The 20686-nt window shown below is 46.8% G+C and overlaps 1 protein-coding gene across 2 annotated transcripts in view; it reads left to right on the plus strand.

Annotated features, from left to right (window-relative positions):
* stab1 (stabilin 1) overlaps positions 1-20686 on the plus strand; it is a 335483-nt gene that overhangs the window by 226713 nt on the left and 88084 nt on the right. For both annotated transcript variants that reach the window (XM_084317601.1, XM_084317602.1), the window contains one exon: positions 8122-8235. In XM_084317601.1, the coding sequence (XP_084173727.1) occupies positions 8122-8235 (114 nt within the window). The remainder of the gene's footprint in view (positions 1-8121; positions 8236-20686) is intronic.

Here is a 20686-nt window from a genome sequence, read left to right on the forward strand (position 1 = left end):
AGCAGCTCCAGCCCTCGCCCTGTTCCAAGGCCCTACCCTGTTTTCCTAGTCCTCCCTGTCCCCAGCCCGCCTCCGCGGGCCTCTGTCCCTGTTTTCTCCTGTCTAGTCCTTCCAGTCCTCCCTCTCCCCAGCCCGCCTCCGCGGGCCTCTGTCCCTGTTTTTCCCCACTCTAGTCCTCCTAGTCCTCCCTGTCCCCAGCCCGCCTCCGCGGGCCTCTGTCCCTGTCTCCCCTCTCTAGTCCTCCTAGTCCTCCCTGTCCAGTCCTCCTAGTCCTCCCTTTTCCTGCCTTGTCCCTTGCCCCGGCCCTGTTTCCGTTAGCCTTCCCTTAGCCTTCCCCTTGGCCAGCTCGCCTCTTAAGGGCACTGTGCCTATTTTCCCCTTTCTTGTTTTCTAGTATTTTTGTGTTCTCCCTTAAAGGGACAGTGCCGTTTTCTTTGTGTTTCAATAAATGCCCAGTTCTTGGCTTACTCTCATACCTGTCTTGTGTTGTGCAATTGGGGTCGGTTACAAACCATAACAGTACGACCCGACCAAATCGACGACCCCAGCCAGCACAGACGGTGTATGTTGAGTTTGCCTTTTTTTTTTCTTGTTCCCTCTAGTTCCCCTGTTAGCTCCCCTGTTAGCCCTGTTAGCTTCCCTGTTAGCCCTGTTAGCTCCCCTGTTAGCCCTGTTAGCTTCCCTGTTAGCCCTGTTGGCTCCCCTGCAGCTTGTTAGGCCTCTACTACCAGCATGGCCCCTGTCTGCTAGCTTTGCCCCGGCTGCTAGCACAGCCTCTATGTTAATGCAGCCCTTGCTGCTGGCATAGGCCCTGTAGCTAGCCATGCCCAGGCAGCTAACCCAGTCCCTCAGCAGGGCCCCTGTCTGCTAGCTTAGCCCCGGCTGCTAGCACAGCCTCTATGTTAATGCAGCCCTTGCTGCTGGCATAGGCCCTGTAGCTAGCCATGCCCAGGCAGCTAACCCAGTCCCTCAGCAGGGCCCCAGTCTGCTAGCTTAGCCCCGGCTGCTAGCACAGCCTCTATGTTAATGCAGCCCTTGCTGCTGGCATGGGCCCTGTAGCTAGCCATGCCCTGGCAGCTAACCCAGTCCCTCTGCATGGCCCCAGTCTGCTAGCTTAGCCCCGGCTGTTAGCACAGCCTCTATGTTAATGCAGCCCTTGCAGCTGGCATAGGCCCTGTAGCTAGCCATGCCCAGGCAGCTAACCCGGTCCCTCTGCATGGCCTCCACTTTTTGTGTAGTTTATCTCCCACTGCTAGGACTGCCCCTTCAGCTAGCAATGTCAGTTTTTCTCCCACTGCTAGGACTGCCCCTTCAGCTAGCAAGGTCAGTTTGCTCCCACTGCTAGGACTGCCGCTTCAGCTAGCAAGGTCAGTTTTTCCCACTGCTAGGACTGCCCTTTCAGCTAGCAAGGTCAGTTTTTCCCACTGCTAGGACTGCCCTTTCAGCTAGCAAGGTCAGTTTTCCCACTGCTAGGACTGCCCTTTCAGCTAGCAGTGTCAGTTTTTCTCCCACTGCTAGGACTGCCCTTTCAGCTAGCAAGGTCAGTTTTTTCCCACTGCTAGGACTGCCCTTTCAGCTAGCAAGGTCAGTTTTCTCCCACTGCTAGGACTGCCCTTTCAGCTAGCAGGGTCAGTTTTTTCCCACTGCTAGGACTGCCCCTTCAGCTAGCAAGGTCAGTTCCCCACAGCTAGGACTGTCCTTCCGGCTAGCTTGTTCTCTCATGCTGGTCCAGTCCTGTCTGCCAGCCTAGCTCCGGCAGCTGGCGCAGCCTCTATGTTAATGTAGCAGTACAGCTAGCATAGGCCATGTAGCTGTCAGTGCCCTGGCAGCTACCCTTTCCCTCTGCTAGCCCCTTCCCTGTTCCCCTCTCCGGTGCCCCTGTTCCAGCCCTGTCTGCTAGCCTGGCTCCGGCGGCTAGCGCAGCCTCTTTGTTAATGTAGCAGTACAGCTAGCATAGGCCCTGTAGCTATCTGTGCCCTAGCAGCTACCCTTTCCCTCTGCTAGCCCCTTCCCGTTGCTCCTCTAGTTACCCCTCGGCTCCTCTGGTTACCCCTCAGCTCCTCTAGTTACCCCTCGGCTACCATGGTTACCCCTCAGCTCCTCTGGTTGCCCCTCAGCTCCTCTGTTTACCCCTCGGCTTCCCTAGTTACCCCTCGGCTACCCTGCCCCAGTTGCTAGCCCCACTTTTGTTTGTGGCTTCCCCTGCTGGCTTGGCCCAGTACTTTTTGTTTGTTGCCTTGTTTTGTCCCCTGCCACTCTGTCGGTATTTTTGGGTCGCCGGGTGGCTCCCGTGGAGGGGGGGGTACTGTGAGGTTTTGTCCATTGCTCACCTACTCGCTCTGTTCCTTTAGGCCTACTCGCTCTGTTCCTTTAGTTTTCTGTTTATCAATTGCATTCTCCTCACCTCACTAGCCCCCACCCTCGCGTTCGTTTGCTCTTCGGCAACCACACCCTTGGACTACCTGTCATTATGTGTTGATTGGTCTGGTGCCGAACACACGCTTCTAGTTCGATTATCAATGACCTCCCGCACCTGATGTGTATTCTAATTTGCACCCCTGTGGGCTTTAAGTACCTCGCTCTTCCCCTCTAGCCTGGTCGGGTCGTCCCTTATCATTCCGTATCATATCTCTATCACCAAGACTCCTTCGGGAGGTTCTCTGTCTGTTATGCTGTTTTCATCTCCGGCGTGAGACGCGCTCTAGCCTTCGCCTCCTGTCGCCGTTTGCCTGAAGGAGACACTGGACTGCGCTCTCTAGACTTCCACGGGAGGTGTTCCAGTGTTCCACTTCAGACCTCCGCGCAGCAGACGTCCAGACGCGCATCCAGACCTCCGCGCAGCAGACGCCCAGACGCGCATCCAGACCTCCGCGCAGCAGACGCGCTCTTCACTCCAGACGCGCATCGCTTCCTAATCCTCTACGGGAGGATGCGTCTCTCCGAGCCGGCGCGCTCTTCCGCGCAGACGCGCTCTTCCGCGCAGACGCGCTCTTCACTCCAGACGCGCATCCAGACCTCCGCGCAGCAGACGCGCTCTTCACTCCAGACGCGCATCGCTTCCTAATACTCTACGGGAGGATGCGTCTCTCCGAGCCTGGCGCGCTCTTCCGCGCAGACGCGCTCTTCACTCCAGACGCGCATTCAGACGCACTCCAGATGCGTCCTCCGTACCGGCGCGTACTCCAAGCAGACGCGCACCACTCAGACCTCGGCGCCAGATGCGCCCTCCGTACCGGCGCGTACTCCAAGCAGTCGCGCACCACTCAGACCTCCGCTGGGACAACCGTTCCCCGTGGCGACGCGCTCGTCCTGTTTGATCCTGCCCTCTTTACGCACAGCGCCTGGGTGAGTTTTTATGACTGTCTTTGATCCTATTCGTTTTTCGTGTGTTTAAGGACACTGAAGATATCCTGCTTTTTTTGTCAGACTGTCACTCACCCAGCATCAGCTTTTTGGATTGTTCATTGGGATAATATTTGGCCTTATCATCGCTCACTGTGTTTACACACCGAAGATATTATCACTTGGATTTGTATTTGGGACTTCGCTCACAGTGTTTATTTGCACCGAAGATTCTATCACGTGGATTTGCGTTTGGGTCGTTTACTCACAGTGTGTATATACACCGAAGATTCTGTCACCTGGATTACTCTGTTTTTGGGACAAGTCACTTCTCCTGTTCACCTGCTCTGTTCCCTACTGTACTCTGAGCTAACCCGCTCCCTCTCTCCCTCTCGGTCCCGCTTACCACCTCGGAGATTCTGCCGAGAGAAGTCTGCAGAGCGGCTCTGACGTACCCACCTGCTTCCCCAGACTAACCATCCCGGGAGAAGCTGCAGAGCAGCAACATTCATTAATGCTTGTATCCCAGGCGTTGCCTGTTTTCTCTGTCCCTGTAAGCAGCTCCAGCCCTCGCCCTGTTCCAAGGCCCTACCCTGTTTTCCTAGTCCTCCCTGTCCCCAGCCCGCCTCCGTGGGCCTCTGTCCCTGTTTTCTCCTGTCTAGTCCTTCCAGTCCTCCCTCTCCCCAGCCCGCCTCCGCGGGCCTCTGTCCCTGTTTTTCCCCACTCTAGTCCTCCTAGTCCTCCCTGTCCCCAGCCCGCCTCCGCGGGCCTCTGTCCCTGTCTCCCCTCTCTAGTCCTCCTAGTCCTCCCTGTCCAGTCCTCCTAGTCATCCCTTTTCCTGCCTTGTCCCTTGCCCCGGCCCTGTTTCCGTTAGCCTTCCCTTAGCCTTCCCCTTGGCCAGCTCGCCTCTTAAGGGCACTGTGCCTATTTTCCCCTTTCTTGTTTTCTAGTATTTTTGTGTTCTCCCTTAAAGGGACAGTGCCGTTTTCTTTGTGTTTTAATAAATGCCCAGTTCTTGGCTTACTCTCATACCTGTCTTGTGTTGTGCGATTGGGGTCGGTTACAAACCATAACACTATTCACTAAAGATAGTGCGCAAATGATATACTCGCGCAAACACGTCCATACGGTGTGCAATTTGCTCTGGATATCTGGCAGCGCAGTTGGCTTGCGGTGCAATTTGCTCCTGATATGGTAAAATAGTATAAATACTGCTTGTGCATGTCCTAGATTAGAACAATGGCGGACAGAAAACGAAAGCTTTGATTCTCTGATCGTGAATTGGAAGTCCTGATGGATCAATAGCTCTTTGTTTCTATAACATAACAGTATTTTTCACCATTTGTATTTCGTAATGTATAGAGCTTTCTTCATTTGTACCATTTGTATTTTCATGACACAATTGCATCCTTTTAGTTTTTGTCACTATCTTTTGTCATTGCATTTGTTTGTCACGTCATCCCAAAATAAATTAGTTTGAGCAGACCTGTCCATGGTGCTGCATCTTTAGGCCAAAGTTAGGCACTTTGCCAGTGAAAATATTTTCAGATTTAGGAATATTTTTTTTGTGAGAAATTAAGTTGTATTTAATGTTTAGTTAAATTATAAATAAAGTAGTTATACTCCAGAATAAACATTTCATTGACTGTGTTTCCAGCGTCTACTCCTCATGGACCTGATACAATATTATAAATAAAATTTTTATTCTGGAGCATATGAGTGTGTGGGTTCTATCCTCTTTATCGTGATTATTACCTAACCCACCGGATCACCGCAGACGCTGGCCATGACACCCCTTATAAATGCTCTTAGTTAGATGGCTGAGTGGCGCAGTGGGCAAGGCGCTCGCCACTAACGCAGGAGATGCTGGTATCGAGCCCAGCTCTCGGCGTTGCTACCAGCTTGGCCGGCCGTCATACTAACACAATTGGCAGTGTTAGAGGGTGGGAAAGCCGGTGGGTGGGGATTGGACATTGTGGACAGCGACTCCTACAGGTCGGTTGGGTGACGCTGGTGCGGCGGAAACAGGAAGTATCGGGGGCAGCGTGAGCCTCTTACGCGTTACTACTCGCCACTGAGAGTTCGAGCTGTTGCAGTGAAACGATGCGACAGGCTGCCTCCTCGTGTACCGGAGGGGACACGTGATGCAAGGCTTCTATCCTCACTACAGCCGACCAGTGGGAGGCATAGTCTAGCAACGTTCAAGACAGGGGAGGGAAGAATTGGAAATACGAAATTGGGATGGGAGAAAAATAGAAGAAGTGGATAAAAAAATTAATAAATGTGCTTAGTTTCCACCAACTCTCTGAAGACGTAGATAACTTCACGTTAACTGTGTGGCAATCAGCGCCGATCTTTGTGAATTAGAGTGTTTTTGCAATGAGGCTCATTTGCATAGAAAGGGGCACATTTTCCACCCATATTACCTAATTTAAATACCCACAAATAGCACGGATGCACAGAGACGCAATGATGATGGCAACGCAGTTAGCACGGTATTTCACCCTTTGCGAGTGCTTTGTGAATAGCAAGGTTTGTTTTTGCACAGGCATAGCATCAGAAAAAGCAGCGCAATCCCTTTGTGAGTTCGTCCCTGAGTGTACTGTCTGCAACATTTAGAAAATATTCTTGACTGCAGGGGAGACTTCAGGTAGTGACTCAGTGTATGTTTGAGACAATAGGACTCTATTCAACTGATAATTGGTGGCTGGCCTCAATGCATTCCTATGAATGCCTGCTTAACAGCTTGTTAGATCTCGACCAGCCAGTATCACCTCTTCCTCTGTGTTCGTGTAGTTTCTGCATTGTGTTTATCTCTCTCTCCGAAGTCGACCTTCTCATACTGGCGGTACATCGATGTCATCCCCCTTATATGCGATCCGTAATCATAAGAATTTGACACTGGCAACGTGATACCTTTCTTGGAAAAACGTTGTTTATTCCATAAACAAAGCCTCTGTACGAGATGGAAAACAGTGCTGTATTGTCCTTGAAAAGTCTTTGACTGGAAAACTAAATTCATTATTCTATCGTCTCTTCTGCTCCCACCACCCTCTAGTTAGTGCGCTGTCTCTCTGTCCACGTCTGCTCGTATCAGCCTTGCATCCTATTCTAACTTACACTGCAAGAAAACTCACAGCTATAAACTATAGTCCTTAGCAACGGCTGACCGCCCCTAGCAACCGCTACTTCTCCTGACTTACGACCCAGATGGTTGAGTAGCCATCGCTCGGCCCCACAAGACAGTTTGGTTGAGTAGCCATTAGGGGTGTAACGGTACACAAAAACCACGGTTCGGTATGTACCTCGGTTTTGAAGTGACGGTTCAGTACGGGTTTTCGGTAGAGTGGTGGAAAGTTTGGCTTTCCATGTTCCACTCAGGGGTGATGTAGTGTGCAGTAACTAATTGTACTTGTAGGGCTTTCAACAAATATTCTATATTGGAATTAATAATAGAGTTTTGAATTAAATTCTGCACGCAAAAAAAAGTTCTGCACGTGCTTTCGTTAGTGGTTAACGTACCGTTGTATTCGTTCGGTACACAGCCGTACTGAACTGGATCTGGGGAGGAGGAGGAGTGCATCTGTGACCCCCATTTCCATCAGGGGAGTCGATGTGGACACGGCGTACACATCGACAATAAACTGAACGGGTCAAAACATGCAGAGGCACTCTACAAGAAGGGCCAGAGCCGACTCTACTTCTAGCCAGAATGAACAGCATGTTTAGCCAAAGACTCATCCCCCCCTGACACAGCACAAATCGCCTGGACCCGGTCCTTTATACCGGCAGCCATCAGGCTCTACAACCAAGGGCTCGGACGACCGGCCCTGCTGCCAGAACTATCGCTGTCAGAACTTGGGATGTGTGCACTCATTGTACATTTTGGTATTTTGTACATTTATATTGTATTTGTATTTATATTTTATATTGTATCTATAGTGTATATAGATACTGGACTGTGAAGCTCTATATTCCCCCCCCTGTATCCCCCCCATGCTGCTTTGACACCTGAATTTCCCCAAGGGGATTAACAAAGGATCATCTTTATCTTTATGTAGCACTGAATGGCATTCCGACAGCCATCAGACTTTATAATGCATCACTGTGCCTCACTGCATCACTGAGCACAGGGTGACAGTACTATCTTCCTGGACTTTTACTTTACTTTTAAACCGCCATAGTACAAATTTAGACTTACTGTATATTTCTGTATATTTGTACTGTATATTTTATATTCGAATGTAACATGGGAAATGTATATCCCGGACCGTATTTTATTCTTAGGCTTATTGTTATTCTTATTTGTGACTTTTGTTTTGTCTACCTAAATGTTTACTGTTTACTGTACCAAATTTCCCTCCAGATGAATAAAGTATTTATATTCCATTCTATTCTATTCTATTATTGACCATATTTATTGTAACGTATAATTACTGCTAGGTGCAGATCTGTATGCCTTGATTAAACTGCTTACTGGCTCAAATGCTTATATTCAGAGTTAATTATATTGTTTACACTGCTTACTTTTATCTTTACTATAATTCCATTGCCTGTATTTATGTCTTCTTCTACTACAGCAAATAGCTGTACCTCCCCTCCCCCTTCCCCCATGCTGTTATGATGCCTGAATTTCTCCAAGGGGATCGATAAAGGAATATCTCATCTTATCTTAAATATAGGCAATTCAATTTGATCTGAATATAAAAACACGAGAAAAATAAACAGTAATAATATGAATAATAATAGTAATGAATGATATTATTGTTATCTCTCCAGCCTCCTGAGACATATAAGCTGGTGAACGAGCAGGCTCTGATGGCGTGGGACATTCCTGCCTCCAACGGTCTCATCCATGTCATCGAAGGGCCACTCAGAGCTCCACTCCCACCTGTGAGTAAAACACTGGTCCAGCCCACTGCCGCATTACCCGGAAGAGCTGTGCCATTCTCTTTTCTTTTTTTACTCAGAGGAAGAGGCGGAGCGAGTTGATATGCTTAGTGATTTCAGTGAATGGTGTGCTTGGTGTGCTTAGTGTGCATGGTGTGCATGGTGTGCTTGGTGTGCTTAGTGTGCATGGTGTGCAGGGTGTGCATGGTGTGCATGGTGTGCTTGGTGTGCTTAGTGTGCAGGGTGTGCATGGTGTGCATGGTGTGCTTGGTGTGCTTAGTGTGCTTAGTGTGCAGGGTGTGCTTGGTGTGCATGGTGTGCTTAGTGTGCTTGGTGTGCTTGGTGTGCATGGTGTGCAGGGTGTGCTTGGTGTGCTTGGTCTGCATGGTGTGCAAGGTGTGCTTGGTGTGCTTAGTGTGCATGGTGTGCAAGGTGTGCTTGGTGTGCTTAGTGTGCATGGTGTGCTTGGTGTGCTTGGTGTGCATGGTGTGCTTAGTGTGCATGGTGTGCAAGGTGTGCTTGGTGTGCTTGGTGTGCAGGGTGTGCTTGGTGTGCATGGTGTGTATGGTGTGCATGGTGTGCATGGTGTGCATGGTGTGCTTGGTGTGCATGGTGTGCATGGTGTGCATGGTGTGCATGGTGTGCTTGGTGTGCTTAGTGTGCAGGGTGTGCATGGTGTGCATGGTGTGCTTGGTGTGCTTAGTGTGCTTAGTGTGCTTAGTGTGCAGGGTGTGCTTGGTGTGCATGGTGTGCTTAGTGTGCTTGGTGTGCTTGGTGTGCTTGGTGTGCATGGTGTGCAGGGTGTGCTTGGTGTGCTTGGTCTGCATGGTGTGCAAGGTGTGCTTGGTGTGCTTAGTGTGCATGGTGTGCAAGGTGTGCTTGGTGTGCTTAGTGTGCATGGTGTGCTTGGTGTGCTTGGTGTGCATGGTGTGCTTAGTGTGCATGGTGTGCAAGGTGTGCTTGGTGTGCTTGGTGTGCAGGGTGTGCTTGGTGTGCATGGTGTGTATGGTGTGCATGGTGTGCATGGTGTGCATGGTGTGCTTGGTGTGCATGGTGTGCTTAGTGTGCATGGTGTGCATGGTGTGCATGGTGTGCTTAGTGTGCATGGTGTGCATGGTGTGCATGGTGTGCTTAGTGTGCATGGTGTGCATGGTGTGCTTAGTGTGCATGGTGTGCATGGTGTGCATGGTGTGCTTAGTGTGCATGGTGTGCTTGGTGTGCATGGTGTGCTTGGTGTGCAGGGTGTGCAGGGTGTGCATGGTGTGCATGGTGTGCATGGTGTGCTTAGTGTGCAGGGTGTGCATGGTGTGCAGGGTGTGCTTAGTGTGCATGGTGTGCATGGTGGGTGTGCTTGGTGTGCATGGTGTGCTTAGTGTGCATGGTGTGCATGGTGTGCATGGTGTGCATGGTGTGCATGGTGTGCAGGGTGTGCAGGGTGTGCATGGTGTGCTTAGTGTGCAGGGTGTGCTTGTTGTGCTTAGTGTTCAGGGTGTGCATGGTGTGCATGGTGTGCATGGTGTGCTTAGTGTGCAGGGTGTGCATGGTGTGCTTGGTGTGCATGGTGTGCAGGGTGTGCATGGTGTGCATGGTGTGCTTGGTGTGCATGGTGTGCTTGGTGTGCTTGGTGTGCTTAGTGTGCATGGTGTGCTTGGTGTGCATGGTGTGCTTGGTGTGCTTGGTGTGCTTGGTGTGCTTAGTGTGCATGGTGTGCATGGTGTGCTTGGTGTGCATGGTGTGCATGGTGTGCTTGGTGTGCATGGTGTGCTTGGTGTGCTTGGTGTGCTTAGTGTGCATGGTGTGCATGGTGTGCATGGTGTGCTTGGTGTGCATGGTGTGCTTGGTGTGCTTGGTGTGCTTAGTGTGCTTGGTGTGCTTAGTGTGCTTGGTGTGCTTAGTGTGCTTGGTGTGCTTAGTGTGCATGGTGTGCATGGTGTGCATGGTGTGCTTGGTGTGCATGGTGTGCTCCAGTATCTCCCTAGGGTTTATTCTGTAGAAGTGGCCCATAGACCTGTTCCTAATGTCTCTGTCACGTGTCCCGCTGGTAGAATATGTACACATACAGTAGGTAATAGGTATGAGATGATATCATGGTGTTTGTGGTATGAGATGATACCATGGTGTTTGTGGTATTAGGTGATATGATGGTATTTGTGGTATTAGGTGATATCATGGTATTTGTTGTGTGAGATGTGATGATATCATGGTGTTTGTGGTATGTGATGATATCATGGTATTTGTGGTATGAGATGATATCATGGTATTTGTTGTGTTGTATGAGATGATATCATGGTATTTGTTGTGTGGTATTAGATGATCTATAAATACATGACCCGTCTATGAGGTCACATCTATAAATAAATAACCCGTCTATGAGGTCACATCTATAAATACATTACCCGTCTAGGAGGTGCTTCACATCTACACTGAACGGTGGTTGTTGTTATATTCTAACATCTCTCCTCATCATTATAACGGAGGTTGTTATATTCTAACATCTCTCCTCGTCATTATCACGGTGGTGGTTATATTCTAACATCTCTCCTCGTCATTATCACAGCGGTTGTTATATTCTAACATCTCTCCTCGTCATTATCACGGTGGTTGTTATATTCTAACATCTCTCCTCGTCATTATCACGGTGGTTGTTATATTCTAACATCTCTCCTCGTCATTATCACGGTGGTTGTTATATTCTAACATCTCTCCTCATCATTATCACGGTGGTTGTTATATTCTAACATCTCTCCTCGTCATTATCACGGTGGTTGTTATATTCTAACATCTCTCCTCGTCATTATCACGGTGGTTGTTATATTCTAACATCTCTCCTTGTCATTATCACGGTGGTTGTTATAATCTAACATCTCTTCTCGTCATTATCACGGTGGGTGTTATATTCTAACATCTCTCCTTGTCATTATCACGGTGGTTGTTATAATCTAACATCTGTCCTCGTCATTATCACGGTGGTTGTTATATTCTAACATCTTTCCTCATCATTATCACGGTGGTGGTTATATTCTAACATCTCTCCTCGTCATTATCACGGTGGTTGTTATAATCTAACATATCTCCTTGTCATTATCACGGTGGTGGTTATATTCTAACATATCTCCTCGTCATTATCACGGTGGGTGTTATATTCTAACATCTCTCCTCGTCATTATCACGGTGGTTGTTATATTCTAACATGTCTCCTCGTCATTATCACGGTGGGTGTTATATTCTAACATCTCTCCTCGTCATTATCACGGTGGTTGTTATATTCTAACATCTGTCCTCGTCATTATCACGGTGGTTGTTATATTCTAACATCTCTCCTCGTCATTATCACGGTGGTTGTTATATTCTAACATGTCTCCTCGTCATTATCACGGTGGGTGTTATATTCTAACATCTCTCCTCGTCATTATCACGGTGGTTGTTATATTCTAACATCTGTCCTCGTCATTATCACGGTGGTTGTTATATTCTAACATCTCTCCTCGTCATTATCACGGTGGGTGTTATATTCTAGTAGGTCAACCTGCCCTTGGAGCAGAGCAGTGGAATCTGTAAATAACCAAGATAAAGGTGCCATGTTTATCTCTGGTCCTCCTCTCACCCACCAGACCACTGCCTCTGATTTAAGAGAGAGAGAGTGGGAGAGAGAGTGGGAGAGAGGGGGGTGGGGGGGCGAGAGAGGAGAGATAAGCCAGCGCTATAGGCAGTAGGGGGATGGAAGGTGGATGGTGATTATATTATGTGTATAGCAGAGGCAGGTGGTGCTGGTGTTGTCATCAGTGGTAGAGGCTGAATTAATGAATGAAAACTTTATTTAACATATTGCAGAATGGGTACATTACAGTACGGCTCAATACACACAATTGTTAAGGGGATGCAGACCAGAGAAAGACCGTTTGTCTTGTTTACATCAGGGTTCCCCATTTTCAATTCATAAACCACACCTCTGGCTGAAGGGTGACTGTATGATCTGCTGCTACACCTGAAGGGTGACTGTATGATCTGCTGCTACACCTGAAGGGTGACTGTATGAACGGCTGCTACACCTGAAGGGTGACTGTATGATCTGCTGCTACACCTGAAGGGTGACTGTATGAACGGCTGCTACACCTGAAGGGTGACTGTATGATCTGCTGCTACACCTGAAGGGTGACTGTATGAACGGCTGCTACACCTGAAGGGTGACTGTATGATCTGCTGCTACACCTGAAGGGTTACTGTATGATCTGCTGCTACACCTCTGAAGGGTTACTGTATGATCTGCTGCTACACCTGAAGGGTTACTGTATGATCTGCTGCTACACCTGAAGGGTTACTGTATGATCTGCTGCTACACCTCTGAAGGGTTACTGTATGATCTGCTGCTACACCTGAAGGGTGACTGTATGAACGGCTGCTACACCTGAAGGGTGACTGTATGAACGGCTGCTACACCTGAAGGGTGACTGTATGATCTGCTGCTACACCTGAAGGGTGACTGTATGAACGGCTGCTACACCTGAAGGGTGACTGTATGATCTGCTGCTACACCTGAAGGGTGACTGTATGATCTGCTGCTACACCTGAAGGGTGACTGTATGATCTGCTGCTACACCTGAAGGGTGACTGTATGATCTGCTGCTACACCTCTGAAGGGTGACTGTATGATCTGCTGCTACACCTGAAGGGTGACTGTATGATCTGCTGCTACACCTGAAGGGTGACTGTATGATCTGCTGCTACACCTGAAGGGTGACTGTATGAACGGCTGCTACACCTGAAGGGTGACTGTATGATCTGCTGCTACACCTCTGAAGGGTGACTGTATGATCTGCTGCTACACCTCTGAAGGGTGACTGTATGATCTGCTGCTACACCTCTGAAGGGTGACTGTATGATCTGCTGCTACACCTCTGGCTGAAGGGTGACTTCTGCTACACCTTTGAATGAATAGATAGGAAAACAGTTTTTTTATTTAAATATTTACACTATTAACCTCTTTAGCCCGGAGCCCTATTATCAGAAAATCCGCCTAAAATACATACCTAAGTAAATGGAATATTGCTCCACTTCTACAAGGAACATACATATGCTTGGTATCTAGGGACATCTATGGACGTCACCTCAGTGAATGTAATCCCAGTGCCATGTTTATCTCTGGTCCTCCTCTCACCAACCAGACCTCTGCCTCTGATTTAAGAGAGAGAGTGGGAGAGAGGTGGGGGGCGAGAGAGGAGAGATAAGCCAGCGCTATAGGCAGTAGGGGGATGGAAGGTGGATGGTGATTATATTATGTGTATAGCAGAGGCTGCTGGTGCTGGTGTTGTCATCAGTGGTAGAGGCTACACCTCTGAAGGGTGACTGTATGATGAGGCTCGGGAGGTTGTCGTGGAAACGTGTGTTGTTTTACGTGCGGACAGAGGAGGATGAGGCTCCGGAGGTTGTCGTGGAAACGTGTGTTGTTTTACGTGCGGACAGAGGAGGATGAGGCTCAGGAGGTTGTCGTGGAAACGTGTGTTGTTTTACGTGCGGACAGAGGATGATGAGGCTCAGGAGGTTGGAATGTTCGTCACAATGAGCTCAGTCACATGACGTCTGTTTCCCCAGACAGGAGGTCTGCCGCTGCCTGTCTGTCCAGCACTCTCTCTGTACTGAGTCACCATACATGTACAATAATGCTGTATATACCACATAGATATATTTATTCTTACCGTATATATATTTATCTGTCACATACCTGCATATAACCCTTGTTACATACATATCTCTAGATACTATATCTTTATCTGTGCATATCCCTTACCTACTCTTACTAGTTACGCTGCTGGCCAGTATGACTTACTAACATAGTGTCTTTATTGTGGGGCAAGGACTGAGAATAGGCGACTTCTCTTTGATGACCCTCCCGGAGCTTGGATAGGAGTAGGTCTTAGTGGCAGTGGCCGGGAGGCCAGCGAGCAGTGCGTTGCAGTAGTCGAGACGGGAGATGACTGTTGATTGGACGAGGAGTTGGGTGGCTTTTTTTGTCAGGAAGGGGCGGATCCTTCTGACGTTGCTCAGGAGGAATCGGCAGGTTCTGGTTGTCGCTGCGATGTGAGCAGAGAAGTTCAACTGGTCGTCGAGGACAACACCAAGGTTCTTGGCGGTCGGGGACGCGGTCACAGCTGCATTCTCGACTGTGATGGAAAGGTCGGTCAGGGGGGAGGATTTGGCCAGCAGGTGGAGCAATTCTGTTTTGCTTAGGTTCAGTTTGAGGTGGTTGGTCGTCATCCAGGCGGACAGGCCGAGATCCGCTCAGAGACGTGGATATCTGAGGGAGGGAAGGAGAGGAAGAGTTGAGTATCGTCGGCATAACAATGGTAGGAGAAGCCATGAGACGTGATAATGTTACCCAGTGATTTAGTGAATGAATGAATGAATGAATGAATGAATGAATGCATGAATGAATGAATGAATGAATGAATTTTTATTCACACACACACGATACATTTTACATGCGAGTATCCTCATGTGATAACATGTCGCAAATTGTGTGCATGTGCCAGGTCTCCCAAGAAGCTATTTAAAGCTTTTGGAGGGAGCCTGAACACAGATACAAACAGAATATGAACAACAAAACAATAACAAAATAAACAAAACAAACAAACAAAAACAAAACAAAAAACTACAACGTGGGTAGGTTTATACACCTACCTACTAACTGACATATAACAGAGATACATAATACAGACAATTTTATTCCTAAGTTATAATTTTAATTAGAGATATGATTTGAGCAGTTCCTCTTTCAATGATTTTTTAAAGGTTTTAAAGGTATTAGTAATTTTTAGATTTTCATCAAGCTTGTTCCAGATCTGTGGACCCCTGCATGCTATGCTTAGGCTAGCACAATTTAGCCTTCTCCTCTTGCCAGATATAAGATGCTTGTTTCTTGTGTTGTGGATGTGCAGTGGTTGGCAGACTGGGATAAGCTCAGACAGTCTGTGATTCATGTTGTTGACAACTTGATACATAATTGATGCGTTTTGATGAATGTTAAATTCAGCGAGCCTCAGGAGACCAAAGCGATGGAAAAGAGGCTTTGAGGGCGCTCGATACCCGGACCATGACAGCACTCGTAGTACCCTCTTTTGTAGGCTTTCTAGTTTTTTGAGATGGCTGGGGTATGTGTTGCACCATATGACGTTACAGTAATTAATGAGGGGTTCAAACAGGGTTTTGTATAAAGTGAGAAGGGCAGGCAAGGGAAGAAAATGACGTATTTTGCAGAATAAGCCAACATATTTGGACAGTTTTGTTTGTAGGTATTTTATGTGGCATTTGAAGTTGAGTGACTCATCGATGATGACCCCCAGGAATTTTGTGGACGCCACTCTTGACAGCTCCTTTTCATTCATTTTTATGCACATGTGATGTGTGTGCATCCGATTTGAGTGGAAGACAATAAAGTTTGTTTTGCTGAGATTTAGTGATAACTTGTTGCATTTGAACCAGGTGTCCACTTTTTGTAGTTCTGTATTGAGTAGATCTTGTAGCTTGAGTGGATTTTTATGTGACAGAAACAAATTAGTGTCATCAGCGAATATAACTTTGTGCAGAAGTACAGATGAGTTGACAAAGTCATTTATATAGAGAATAGAGAGTGTAGAGGGAGAAGAGAAGGGGTCCTAAAACCGAGCCCTGGGGGACACCCGTCCGCAGGGGGCGGGTGGCCGACAGGGTCCCTCTCCATGACACTAACGTAGTAACGTTAGTGCTAGCAGAATGAATGGATGTAAACTTTATTTAACAGATTGCAGAATGGGTACAATACAATACAGCTCAATACAAACAATTGTTAAGGGAATGCAGACTGTTGTAGCTTGGACTGGGCTCCTTATAACAATAACTTGACAACACGTTGCCGCTAGAAAAACGCGTTTTCCTGCCAAAACTGTGTTTCTTTTTAACTTGGACATGCAAACGTAATCATTCGAAAATAGAACGTTGCTGTTTTACACCAGTGTAACCATGGCCTTAGAGCTTCACTGTGGTGTCTGCTGTGATTGTTGTATTGTGCTTTAGAGCTTTACTGTGGTGTCTGCTGTGATTGTTGTATTGTGCTTTAGAGCTTTACTGTGGTGTCTGCTGTGATTGTTGTATTGTTGTTGCGAAGGATCAGATTAAACCGAATATATATATTTATTTATATATATATATTTAAATAGTGTTTGTATATCGTTTGATATCCCCTGTATATTCCTTGTACAATATGCACTGAATATCCCTTTAGTCTACTAAACAGCCCATAATAGTTTCATTCTACCATTGGACGAGAACCTGGCGCCAGGTTGCCATACCCCTAGGTTCAAGTTCAATCGTGCCGCCCAACATGTCGTGGCAAGCCCCGGTTCCGCGCAGGAATACGTCGGGCGAAATACGAATGGTACTATTTGTTCATAGCGCATATATATATATGGCGCAAGTAAAGTAGAACTTTCTTTTAGTCCAGTTCTTTACCCTCCAACAGAGTGACAGACGCGAAGCCTCACCCACGACGCACGTGTGGTGTAGTAAGGCCTACTTGGCCACAGAATAGGCATTGAGATATCGTGTTGATTAATAGTTGAATAGTCATAGTTTGGCACTATACCGTCGAGTTGGACGTATTCTATTAAGCTAATAATAGTCTATTTATGTACGGTGCATCGTTCGGTTAGAGTTATAAAGTTATCAGTACCCCCATCGTTCCTGACGTTATCTGGACGCTTAACCAGGCTGGGCAGACCCCTAGTGGTGCTTGCATCCGAGGAGCTCCGGGCCAGGGCGACTGGACCTGTATATTGGATTACTCTACCCGGACGACGGCGAGCCTTCCACGGCTTGGATTATGCTTTGGGTGCTTTGATTATTCCATGGATAACGGCCAACACTGCGGAGTGTTGGAACTACCCCCCGGAGAGGACTCCAGGTGAGACGGCGCTCTACACCAGTGAGGTCGCCTCACGTCTCTCCGTTGTGGACCGGCAGCTACCGTCCACCAGAGGGTCCAGCTGTATTCGTCTGCGGACCGAGGTTCTGTGGGCACCGTGTTCAAGACTTTGAATTCTCCCAAGAAACCGTCGGCCAGATGGGATACCGCCAGCGGCTTCTCTAACCCCCCCCTCCTACTGTCTTACAACCAGCGGGACCCCCCCCCCCCCCTTAGTGTATCCAGCTATAATCATTTAAGTACCATCGCTATAGTTTCCTAAATATCCAGGTTGTATACTTACTCCCTGCGTAACCAGAGATTGGACATTCAATGTTGATTTACCTACGAATACTCATTTGCCATACAAGTGCATATTTCAAATCATAAGTGTAAACAAGTGAACGTTGTATATACCTTTTGCTATATTAAACCTTCGATTTGTACATTTGTGTGGATTCGTTTCATCAGGTGGGAAAGTGTTCATCATACTTATATCATGTACTGGATGGCCAGAAGTTAAAGTACAAGAGGTAGTGGTATTAAATACCATATCTAACAATACAGTCAGGGAATTGTACCCCTCAGTTACAATTGTAATTTAGAGCTTTACTGTTGTGTCTGCTGTGATTATTGTATTGTGCTTTAGAGCTTTACTGTGGTGTCTGCTGTGATTGTTGTATTGTAATTTAGAGCTTTACTGTTGTGTTTGCTGCTTGGCACACACTGCACTTACACATGCTGTGGTTGTTATGTTATAGTCAGGAGCTAAACCCTATCATTTTTTGCTGCTTTTTATTATATTTTATGCTGTTTCTATTGTTTTCTTCTTGTTGCCCTATCGTATGGGTTGATTACTACAAGACAGAGGGGCCCAGACACTAGGAATGTCCCTCCTGTATGCTGTACAGTGTGGAGGATCGTGGAACATTAACCACACTACACCACACGTGCACCGTCTCAGCCCTTTATCCTAGAACCAACATTGACTTCCAAAGCCCCTAACAGAACATTCTTAAAGGCACAGTACACGACTCTGATTTTCACTATGCCAGAAATAACAGTTGCCATGGTAACACATCAGCTTTTCCGAGTCTCTTGCACTAAAGTGACACTGATTTTCACCACAACATTGTCCCAACATTCAGCCACATGACTGTTCGAGGATGTGGATGTGAACAGCGATCTGTCGTCACACCTCATCTAGACCAGTTCTCTGATTAATGTCACGACTCGTTTAGAAAGAGGGCTCTGATGTAGCCTGGAGCGTTAAGGCTCATGTCTGCTTCACAGCGCAGCGTGCATCCTTGTTATCATGTGATGGTGTCCAGAATGAGCATCATGTTCTCATGCCTCTCAATAATCAATTAGGTTGGTTATTAGGTTGGTTATTATGTTGGATATTAGGTTGGATATTATGTTGGTTATTAAGTTGGTTATTAGGTTGGTTATTATGTTGGTTATTAGGTTGGTTATTAAGTTGGTTATTAGGTTGGATATTAGTGTTATGGGACGTGATGGTGCGGGACCCAAATTGTGCAGACAGAGGGAGGAAGTAGTCGGGAGACGAGCATTCAAAAATAATAATGTCTTTACTGAAATATCCAAAACATGACGACGACAGAACACGGAACATAAACAAAGCGGGACGGAAAACGCGGAACGGAAAACAAAAGGGCTATCTAACAACCTAACCAGAAACTAACTTGGAACACGAGAAAACAAAGAGCAACCAAAAACATGAAACACTAACATACACTTACTTGTTACGAGGCTGGGGTGAAAGTAGAACCCAATATGCGGAATGATAGGAGAGCACCGAAACTGCAGAATGACTGGTGAATGGAGGAAACGGAGACGGCAGAATTCGTGTAGATAATGACTCTTTACTGAAGTTCACCAAGCACTACACGAAACAGACAATAACGACACAGCCTTGCTGGCACGATAACAAAAGACTAGAGCACAAACAAATGAAAGTAAAAGGCGCAAACAAACTGACATAAGAACAATAAACTGGAGAACGTAAAACAAACAGGCAAAAACAAACACTACACTTGACAACCAAGGGGGAGCAACGGCGTGGGCAGGAAACAGGTAACAGGAGGAAATGATGCCACGACGAGGAAAGGGAGACACAAACATATATACCCTGACTAATTAACATTGGCAACACCTGGGCCCTCATGCATCAACGTGTTCTACGCACAGATCTGTGCTTACCCCGTGCGTACGATCATTTCTAAGCAAAGAGTGGGATTCATCAACTTCAACTTGAACTTGACTTTGTGCGTACATCTACGCACTTTTCAGACCTGGCGTACCTAGCGCCCAGTGGTAGAATATATTATTACAACAAGGAAATGAGCTTCTGTGCATAATAACACTGGCACGTTCTGTACGAACCGTAGTTCATTATAGTTCATTGTAAAATAGCAACAGTAGTGTAATTATGGTCAAAACCCTATAAATAGCATTTGGAATAATAGATCTTTCTCTCAGAATGAATGCAGCATGGTTTATATAGCGTTATCGGAATATACGGGGTGTAGGCTACTGACTGACTGCGCTCCGCGTAGCTTGATTGATTGATTGATTGAAAAGTTTATTAACAGATTGCAGAATGGGTACAGTACAGTACAGCTCAGTACATACAATTGTTAATTGGGGATGCAGACCAACTTTCGTCTTGTTTACATCAGGGTCCCCCATTTTCAATTCATCATAAATCATAAAGCTCAACTCGTTATTATTCTGCGCAGACCGCAGAAACACGGGAACGTTTTGATTATATTTAAAAGGCTTTACGTTAAACGAAACAAGTGGAACTTCGAAGCTGTAAGCAGAATACAAGTCATATTAATATAGTGTTCTTCCCCCTTTTTACTGTATAAGAAAGAATAGAAAACGCATTGCAATGACACTATAGTGGACAGACTATGTATATGATGGGATTCAAGTTCATGTATTGAAAGGCAGGCTATCATACATGCAGTGAGATTCATTGTTCTTGTATATGCTCTCGTATTATATTGTTTATATAGGCTACCCAATACTGACGTCAAAATAGATTGTAGTATGCCTCTAGAAATCATATGCAGCAGGTAGAAGATTGACGGGAGATCCATCGCGATTTGGAATAAAATTGAGGAGAACTTTAATCCATGGGGTATTAATCAAACAACACGGGAAAAGGCAGTCATATTCCAGCGCGGTCTTTATTAGCCGACAACAAAATAGATGCATCTAAAAATCATATAGCCAATCGAACACAACTAATAAAGGCATTCATATTACAAGCACGGTTATAATGACACACATCCAACGCCAAACAGTGGTCAACGAACGGTCTTTATTAGTATTTTGAGCTGTCCAGGCAGAATTGCAGCAATGGTCTTAGGGAGCCGTTGATATCTGACATCACCGTTTACAAATCCGCCTTTTATTTATCCCACAATACGCGATAGTGTCTTCTTGGTTCGACAGCAGTGAATTCTCCGTGGAGTTTCTCGGAGTCCCGCT

The sequence above is a fragment of the Notolepis coatsorum genome (genome assembly GCF_963971535.1).
Source record: "Notolepis coatsorum genome assembly, chromosome: 6".
Classification (NCBI taxonomy): Eukaryota; Metazoa; Chordata; class Actinopteri; order Aulopiformes; family Paralepididae; genus Notolepis; species Notolepis coatsorum.